Here is a 9,823-nt window from a genome sequence, read left to right as displayed (position 1 = left end):
GGTGGGGGTGGGATTATGTGTGTTTGTATATATGGGGGGGAATTTGAGGACTGGCGGTTATTGTATGAATGAATGTACTTTGGAACACTTGTGAAGCAGATACTTGTATGAAAGAAATTCTGAGCATAGGGGTGGGGGTCTGGGCTTGGACTTACTACGTCCCAGGCGTAAGTATTACCCCCTAAGGGTAGGGTAACCAGGGGATTTAAAGGGGAAACCAAACTTTTGAGGCATCCTCAAGGGGTAACAATTACGCCTGTACCGTGGGGTTTTAGGGGGTGGTATGATGCCGGGGCGATGGTGCTCAACTTGGATGACTGCCTGCGCTTGGAGAAACAGAATTTGATATTACCTGATGTCATCAAGGAAGTATCACGACGGATGAAGATCGCGTTCGTTGCATTTGTGAAGTGGATTATGGGAAGGGTTCTTGTGCGAAGGGATATCAAATTGATATGGTACTGCTACTGCTACTCCTGCGATACGCGCCGTTATGTACCAGTACAGCTGGCTATCGGGGAGATCCTGCGCGGATCGCAGCGACGTCTCCTCCTTTACATGGCACCGTTCACGAGTCGCATTCGGTCTTCTTTTCGCCCTTCTCTTCGCTCTTCTCTTCGTATTTCTTTTCGCTCTTCTGTTTGTATTTCTCTCCGGTCTTCTCTCCGGTCTCTCCTCCGGTCTTCCCTCCGGTCTTCTCTCCGGTCTTCTCTTCGGTCTTCTCTTTAGTAGGCGGAGTAGTAGGTTGGTAGCTCTTCTCTTCGGTAGGAGCAGGGACAGCGTTGTAGCTCTGTGTGCTAGAACCATCTGGGCTCAAAGACACGCAATCTCCTTCACTGTCCTCCATGAAGATAGCGCCGAAGATAACACCCTCGTCAATGCCGGGCGATTGGTAACCTTCCTTGGTGACATCCTTGATACCCTCGCCGGTGGGCTTCTTCAAGGGGCCGAAGTGGAATTGGCCTTGTCCGCTCACGTCGTTGGCGACCGGGCCATTGACAAGGGCGAGAGGGTCAGAGTCGGTGGAGTAGTACACGGTGGTAGTCCTGTTTCATGGTCAGCACTGGGCGTCCTCGAGAAGGAATCAAGGGGAGGGAAGGCTTACGAAGCAGTGAAGTCCATAGTGACTCCGAAGTTGTGCCACACATCCTCGGTGAAGCTCGTGTTGAACAGTTGGGGGACCGGCTTGGAGTTGACATTGCCAAACAGGACCAAGGTGTCCGGGTCTAAGCCTGTTGGGGGCCAAATGTACCCTGTCTTCAGCACAATCTGGTTGGTGCTGTAGCTGTTGTCCTCAAGCCACACCAGCTGGTACTCGTGGGAATTGTTGAACGGGCGGGCAGGGTCCTTTCGGACAGAGAAATGGAGAGTCTTGACGCCGATTGTGGAGCTGTCGGTTCCGTTGTTGCCGTCGACCTGGAGCTCGGCCCGACGGAATCCGACTTGGACGTTGTCGGGAGAGGGTGCGAAGATGGAGAGGTCGGAGATCGTCACCTCGATGGCCTCGGATTTTTCGGGAGCATCAAACTAGGGTAACGTTGGTGCGAGATTCTGGTATTCCAAGGTTGATTGAACTTACCAGAGAAGTAGGCACATCAGGGATCTTGATGAGTTCAGAGAAGGCGACTTCTGCTCATGGTTAATTGACAGGCGATAGAGAACGAGCTATTAGATCGACCTACCTTTGCCCTTAACGTACTCAGTGTTAAATGGACTTGCTTCAGTATCAAACAGAGATGGCGTGGTTCCATCCGGGACTCGCCCATCGAAAACGATGGGGCATTTTTGAGCAACAGCGTTCGAAGCCAGCGCGAGCAAGGAAGTGTAAATGAGTGTCAAACCCATGGTGAAAGAATGTTTGTTAAAGAGAGTAAGGACCTGGAAAATGAAGAAGAAAGAAGAGAGGCAATAAGGTGTTGATGAAGGAGTGTCTGCTGCAATGTTTGGTGAGAGTCGGGACATATATGTACGACGCTTTAACACCACGGCCGGAGCTGATCTCCTCGCAAAAGTCGCCAGACCCGGTATTCATTTCTAGAGAAAGTCTAATTGACAGCTCGCGGCGTATAAGGTTTGCGCCCGGTGCTTCATCTGTCGGGATCTCATCTAAATAGGCTTTGCAACAATTGAGACCAGATGAGCCAGGGCGCAGACGCATAGTTAGGGAGGAGATGCATCTATGCAGGGCTGGTCGCTTGTTTACAGTACAGAGGAGATGGACCTCGAGCCGGGATCAGGAACTGGCAACCTGGTACTCCCGGTACTCCCGGTAATTGTAAGTAGTACTACTTCGTACTTGGGATGTGTTTAAACTATGTGTGTTTGGACTATGAGGCCGACAGTTCCGAAGTCCGAAGCTGGACTCTGAAGTCGAATTCTCCGTTTGGTGAAATGACTTGGCTACTACGCCGCCAGTTTCAGACGTCAAGGCTGGGCAAACTTATCATCCTGGCTTGATCGTACCGTATTCGTGGTCCTGTTGAAGGAAAGGGACGGAGATTCCTCTCCCCCTCAAACCTCTACGGAGTCGTTTGAAATGCAGCTAGACATACTACGTAGGTAGTTAGTTGCGTATACAATATGCTTCTACTTCTACAATTAACTGTCCGTACAAGCGAGCGACAACGGATTCCGTATTGCCTATAGGTACCTAGGTATTCGTTCGGACGAGAGGAATAAGCAAGCCGCGAGAGACTTGTGTGCCCAGCCAATTGCTAAGCATTTCGGCCACGCTTACGGCGTTTTGGATAGACTGGTCCAGTAATTACGGAGTATGTACAAATACAAATAGTACGTAGTACAGACACTTACTTAGCCTTTATCTGTACTCCGTATATACTACGAGGCTTTACCCTCAAAGGCTAAGACGCTAAATGGCAGGAGTGAAACATAGGCGCAACAAGTCGATATTCCGTAATTACTATGGACAAGAGATTGCAGCTAGGTATGGGTTACTTAATTCATGGCGGCTGTTTTCGTTATAAATTGAATCGAGTGGTTTTACTCATGATTAATTATTCATGAGACACGTGATCGGAGTAATATTAGACCGTATCCGGGTCAGTAAGAAGCCTCCGAAGGGAAAAGTTTCCAACCAGCGTTGGGGGAGATATTATGAAACATAAATGCTTTAGGACTATTGTTATTGTCATTTGACTCTTTTATATACGCAATGACAGAAAAAATTCGTAGCGGTAAGCGGCACTCGGTTTGAAATAGTGGATTTGTTTTTTGTATTATGCTTTATCCCACCCAAACCTTACTATACCTACTCGCCGCTCCGTACACAAGTATATAAGAAGATTTTCAGTGATGCCGCGTACATTGTTAGGAGAAAATTATAACGGTGAAGCTATTCACAATAGCAATTTAAAATGAAAGAGGTAGAAAAAAATAGATGTAGTACGTTGATTGAGCGGGCGGCTTATTATCGATGCACGTATGTTTCCCCTTAACATACCGACACCATCGCCTCTTCGGTTGTAGAATCATAGTTGCAACGAGCGCGCCACTTGCACGAATCGTTGAAAAAGTATATTCGTATCTTGTACGACTCCTTTCGTTATCAAGACACGTGCTCGCATTGCTCGTAAGTAGAATGATTAATCAAGCACCGCGTCTTTAAAGGCCTTCAAAACGTATTACGTCGCCTTGCTTAATCGATATGGGAATTAGATCTGTATCTACGTTCAGATCGAGTACTAATATTGATTTGGTTTAGATCCCTACCATGGGCGATATAGAGCGGCGGGTAGATTTGGGTAGGTGGCCCATTATTTGGGTGGGGTGAGGTTTGCAAAAAACACATCCACTTTGTTCGAGGCATAAGAAATGATCGGCTTGCGAGAATGTGCTCTACTACTATATTCGAGGCATAAAAAACTATCAGCCTCCCTATCAGTTACAAGATAACTCAATAAGCTGTTAACCGTGCATTTAGACTTGTTTAATCAATTTTTTTCTTTTCTAGATCTCCAATACATATTCACGGAAAGGCAGCTTAAAGTCTACAGTTTCTGGAAACTTAGAGAAGAGTATTTGTATCTCTCCAGATTCCTCTCGAAAGACGATAGAATCAATCCACCACTTCATTGCAATTCACTACTTATTAGCGAACGATTGTTTTTTTAATCGAGAGCTGTCAACTTTCATTAACCTTCTATCCATCTTCGAACACTTCCCCCCTTATTTGTAAACCTGTCAAAATGATGTTCACCAGCACTATCGTCGCCGCCATGCTTGCCTCTGCTATTTCAGCAGCTCCTGCCGCTACAACAACAACAGAGGTTATCAAGCTTTGCCGCGATAATAATTTTAACGGGTGCTACGACGTCGAATACAAGCCAACTTATTGCAGTAGGTTCCTAATTTTCAAGACCCTATTCGAGCCGAAGCTTACAAATTTAAAGTCACTAGTGATCTTAGTCGGAAAGGCCTGGATGGTAGCATTTCCTCTTTTAACACTAATGGCAGAGACTGTATCTTCTTCACGTGAGTACTCATGTTTTCTGATTGAAGCTCTGGCAGCTGACTAAAATAGGGATGGGAATTGCTTTTCTAAGGCTTTTTCGTACAACGGCTTTTCGCGACAGTTTTCAAACAAACCCGAGATCGCTCGGTACGATGATGCCATCAATTCGATCATGTGCAAATAGGGAGCTGCTTATAGGTACAGCTTTGGCCAAACCACTTAATGGATTTGTACACAGAATTCTGGGGGATTCGATTTTTTAATTATATTTGTTCAGATTATGTTGCAGGCAAGATAATTAGAAATTAAGGATTCTGTTCAATAGAGAATGCTCCAAATTTAATAAACACCTTGTCATTTCATCATGCCCTCTGTCCCTGACCGACCGATCGGGCCAAAAGCCAATCCAACCGGTACGCTTATTGAATGCGCACCTTGGGTCTCCGAATCTCTGCTGGCCACCCTCTGCTTTCTTCTCCCTTCGAGCTTACACGGTCAATCCTCATTCCACTTTACAAGTTCGAATCTGCCATATCAAATATCGCAGTGGCGAGAAGCTCCGGCATTCGTGCTCTGTGTGCATAATGTACTGAGCCCGTCGAAGACAATCCTTTTTCGGCCTGGCCACACACGGAGCCAGGTGCTCTCTCGCTGCAGACGTCTCGCCAATGTCTAAGATCCTGCTTAAGTTCAATGCATAAACGACTCTCATCATCTAGAAAATACTCGGAGTCGGATTGAATAACATTATTTGGTCGCTCGCATTCTGAAGGAGAGAGAGAGGGGGGAGTTAAAAGGAATTAAATTCTTATTTCCACATTATATAGCCGGTTCGACGCTGACTGTGGTTTATTTCGGCGAGGACTTGCAACAAAGCTGCCGAGACCAATCCCATTCACGTTTCTCCAAACTTCCATTTTGGGATTGGCATTTAATATCGGCCACAGATGGACTGCGTTCCCCCTGTAAGGTGCATTAAAGTAATCGTCGACTCGCTTAGGTGGGCCTCCTTTCATCGTTTCAGTCTACCAGCCGACGACTAGAGCAAAAGTTTGGACGGATTTATTTCCATATGCGGTAAAAGCCCCTGAATCCCCAAGTCCTAAGTGACCCCAAAGTCAATAGAACAATTCTATACTTTATCAATTCCCCTCTTCCTAGCCATTGCTCCATATCTTTACTTTTCATCCCGTTCCCGTCTTCATCTCCTCCTCTCTTGTTGGATCGCCAGTAGCGATCTATCGTAAATATTCGTGACATCGTCAAAGGACTTGCAATTGCAAAACACTCGGTTTGAGAAGTATCTGAATTCTGTATGCTCCCCAAAGTTCAGGAGAGCTGACTCCTTCTATTCGATTAGAAGGAGTCACGTGCACTAGCTAAATAGTACCGGTAGCTTTTACAGTCAAGCTGGGGGCTCCCTAACCGCGCGACTCACTAAGCGAGGCACGCTAAGTAACGAATGTACCATGGTTCACGGGTGGAGTTGGCCACATCATCCCCCAACAACTACCGGTACTACCGGTAACTAACTTAGGTCGATATGAATATACCAACATCTCTCCAAAAATCAGCGTGGCGTGCCCGTCACTAGCGCCACGGACACCAACTCCCTCTTTAATCTCCCAACCTCTAACGCGATGTGGAATTTTTTAAAAAAAAAATTTAAAAAAAATTAGAAATCCAATTTGCATACTAAATGACTTATTCTAACCCATCCAACCTCCTCCTCCCCCGCAAAAAAAGCCGCCAGCAAAAAACGAAGACGAAAAGCAAAAAGCAAGAAGAAAAAGAAAAAGCCACGACCTTGAGCGCTAAATATTATCTACCAGCTTGCAATTCCTGCTAGCATTAATTTCCGTAAACTATATCATTACTGGTATCCGATCAACCAATCGAGAAATTTCTGGTCCGAGGAGTTCTGTTCGATATTCTTTTTTGTAAGATTGTCGTTTTATTTAGATTCGTCCCCAGGGGGTTGAAAGATCTCTCTCTGATTCTATATGCGCGTAAAGAAGGGCGTTTTATATATTCTGACTATCAAGCCAGGGAGGAATGATTAGATAAGGTATTTTCTTTTTCGTATCATTTGATTTCCGTTTTACTCTTAAACAATGAACGTAGATGGATAGATTGACGTGATATATACGTCGTATGCATTTTTTATATTTGATAAGATGTGATATATATATATTGATTATCTTCAAACTGAGTCAAGGAGTTTTTCTTTTCAGACACTAATGGATGTTTGTTTAAGAATGCCTTAGATTCATCGAGCGTCGTTGTCTTCATAAGTAGGCAGCAAAGCAAATACATGCCTATTTAAAGTCCATATCCCAAAAGTCAGAGAACTCCAGCCATGCTCCCCAAGTCCCAGCCCAAAACGGCATACTTCGCCCGTCCAAAGAATCTAACCCACGATTCCCCCTCCTGCATCCAAAACGTCTCTATCCCCCCCTCCAGCAAGCGCAATGCAGCTAAACCTCAAATCACCCCCCTCCAACCCTTTACTCTCGGCATCCCTCTTCTCCAACTCAATGACCCTACCCAGTCCCAACGCGATCCCCCGCTGACTCAACACATCCTCGTCCTCAGCCAACGGACCCCGATCCAGCGGCCCCATCCTGCTTCCCTCCAACTCCCACAGCCGCCCGCCCGCCTTCACAAACGCCACAAAGTGCTGTCCGAGCCGGTCCCCCTCCTCGGCCGACGGTGCGACGGTATCGCCCAGCTCCGCAACAGCACAGTGCGCGTCCTCGAAAGCCTGGTCCTCGTAGAGCATCTGCGCGCGGTCGCGCATGCCCAGCGGCAGGGCCGTGGCGCGAATCCTGGCGGCGGTAGAGTCGGGGGCGAGGTGGTGCCGGGCGGCGCCATTGAGGAGACAGTGCAGGAGGCCGATGCTGCCGCAGGCGTGGCCGATGGTCTGCTTGAACCAGACGATGGGCTCTTGGTCATCGGCGCCCTTGCAGGTGTGCGGGTGCTCGGCGGTGTGCGAGGCGTCTTCGATGGTGCGGTCGGCGTGCCAGGCTGAGGTGAGGGGGATGATGACGAGGAGGGCGTGGACGGGGCGGGGGATCAGGGAGAGGAGTGAGGGTTCCGTTAGAGAGTAGACGTCGTGGAATTGGAGGGTTGGGGAGAGCCCCAGCGAGAGGGCGAGGGCGTTCATTACTTCGGGGTTATTTTCTACGGTATGTATCAGAGAGGTTTTAAGGGGGTTGAAAGGGGGAAGAGGTAGGTAAGTACCGAGGACTGTGAAAGTCTTCTTGCCGTTTACATAGACGGCTGGAATAGGCATTTTAGCGGCTGTTTAGTGATGATGTTATCGAGCTGCGGGTTGGAGATGGGTGTTTATGCTAAGATTGGCAGTTTTTGGTCGGTATGTACTTTATACGGTAGTACTATTGTTATTGTTGATATTGGAAGAAAGAAGCGAAGGGAGCAGAGTTGTCGAGCTGTATACGAGGCTGTAGCTGCAGCGGGGCAAGCAGGCAGCCGCGGGGTACAAGGGTTTGCGGACTTAAGAAATAGATAAAGTTTCAGATCGATAACAACCAGTATTTGTTCCCAAGACATACTACGTAGATAATAGTCAGTGCATTGACTTTGTAATTTGCGGGCTCTCGGTCATAGTCAAGGCAAGCAAGTGTCTTAAGTCAAGCAAGTGTCCCATTTCAATTATTTCAACTTGTATTAGAAATAACTTAGCAATGAATAATACTATAATATTCACTAAATGCATGGATCTGCGTAATCGAGATCTTTAAGATTCTAGCCAAGTATGAAATCTTTTTATTAACAACTTAATAATCAATAGATATTAATCGTATTTTATATATCGAATTTTAACATAAAAATTTGATATTTAAAAAACTTTTAGTCAAGCGGACTCGCGCAATTTATTTTTATTATTATAGCTTTTATAATGATTATTTTATTTGAGTTATAAAAATAATCGAAAAGTTGATGTTCTTGAATTTTCGCTAAATTATTCGAGCTTTTTTCGCTTCTACGATTCTAATATTTGCGTAATAGGTATTATTATACTTATTTTAATAATAAAAATATATAATATTTTGTATAATTAAAATATAATTCACTTATGTCGATTCGTATATCTAATTTTTATTATTATAACTTTTTTCGTTACTGACTTATTCCTAATATAAATCGCGATTTTCGATTCTTTTCGATGAAGAACTAAAATCATCATTTTTTTTTTTTTTTACGATTTGCAACTTAAATAACTTAATAACAAAAATAGCTATATTAATAAAAATTGAATGCATTAATCGGCGGAATCGAGCTCTTTTAAAGTAATAAATTTAAATATCATAGCTTTATTTATTGCCAACTTATTTCTGATACAAGTTGAATTAATTAAAATAGGACACTTGCTTAACCCAAGACACTTGCTTGCCTTGACTGTGACCAAGAGCCCGCAGGTTACAAAGTCAGTGCACTGACTATTAAGCTACTTACAAAAGCACGGTAAGCAAAGATTTGATATGTTGGAACTGAGACCTTGATCAGTTGAGTCAACTCAGTCAAACAGGACCAGGTCAAGTCATTCAGCTGAGTCAACTTAGTCAAACAGGTCAAGTCACGTGGGAATCTGTTTGTACCTTCCGTTTGCATCGGTAGCTATAAGAGGCTACTACTACCTTACGTACTTAGATAGACATGCAATACCAACTGAACACACTCACACCTTGAATACGTATTCAACCTTGCATCATCATACCTGTGATACCAACATGATAGATATTAGAAACCATTTTGAAGATATAAAGGATTGTTGGATGTATAGTATTCTGATTTTAGAGTTTGATAATCTGAAAACCGAAAAAGCTGATGAACGTTTTGATTGATTGACGGTAGCCTGCGGGAGGAGAAAGAGATTTATACTCATATCATATTATACTATAGCTAGTAGCAATAGGGCTGAAGCGCAAACGCAAGTCCCTTCTGCACCTCGCCTTCTGTCGCTTTACACGACGGCGCTTCTTCTCCTGGCCAAAAGAAACTTGATCACGGATCCTATTAAGCACGATCCCGAAAGCCTACGATTTTTTTAAAGCTATTTTAAGCAAACCGGCCAACTTTCAAGCCTTCTTCACCACTACGGAGTTCTACATCAAGCATTGCACTCGATAAGAGTACTCTTTTAACTAACTGATACTGCTTTCATAAACAGGACGAAGTACGCTCCGCTTTATAGAGACTGTAAAAGCTTGCTAAATACATAACGAAGTAAGATACGGCTTTGATGTTAATCGCTTTGCGACTCGCATAGCTACGCTATAAGCCAGCTATAACAGTTTGTACTTGTTTAACTTTCTTTATAGTCTTCCT

At 44.8% G+C, this 9,823-nt stretch overlaps 3 protein-coding genes across 3 annotated transcripts; 1 reads left to right on the top strand and 2 right to left on the bottom strand.

The window, feature by feature from the left end:
* Positions 1–568: 568 nt before the first annotated feature.
* L3040_005073 (uncharacterized protein) lies at positions 569–1,845 on the bottom strand (the record flags this gene model as incomplete). The annotated part of the gene is made up of 4 exons (XM_007292158.1): positions 569–1,046; positions 1,106–1,527; positions 1,580–1,629; positions 1,683–1,845. 4 exons carry the CDS (start codon positions 1,843–1,845, stop codon positions 569–571), a joined length of 1,113 nt encoding a protein of 370 aa, XP_007292220.1.
* Positions 1,846–4,205: 2,360 nt separating this feature from the next.
* L3040_005072 (uncharacterized protein) lies at positions 4,206–4,655 on the top strand (the record flags this gene model as incomplete). The annotated part of the gene is made up of 3 exons (XM_007292157.1): positions 4,206–4,356; positions 4,410–4,491; positions 4,541–4,655. 3 exons carry the CDS (start codon positions 4,206–4,208, stop codon positions 4,653–4,655), a joined length of 348 nt encoding a protein of 115 aa, XP_007292219.1.
* A 2,226-nt stretch (positions 4,656–6,881) lies between these two features.
* On the bottom strand, positions 6,882–7,766 carry L3040_005071 (uncharacterized protein; the record flags this gene model as incomplete). Its single annotated transcript, XM_007292156.1, has 2 exons — positions 6,882–7,654; positions 7,715–7,766. 2 exons carry the CDS (start codon positions 7,764–7,766, stop codon positions 6,882–6,884), a joined length of 825 nt encoding a protein of 274 aa, XP_007292218.1.
* Positions 7,767–9,823: the final 2,057 nt, after the last annotated feature.

The sequence above is a fragment of the Drepanopeziza brunnea genome (assembly GCF_022702325.1).
Source record: "Drepanopeziza brunnea f. sp. 'multigermtubi' strain 214-2 chromosome Unknown ctg7, whole genome shotgun sequence".
NCBI classification, from domain to species: Eukaryota; Fungi; Ascomycota; class Leotiomycetes; order Helotiales; family Drepanopezizaceae; genus Drepanopeziza; species Drepanopeziza brunnea.
This window is presented reverse-complemented; position numbering and strand designations above follow the sequence as displayed.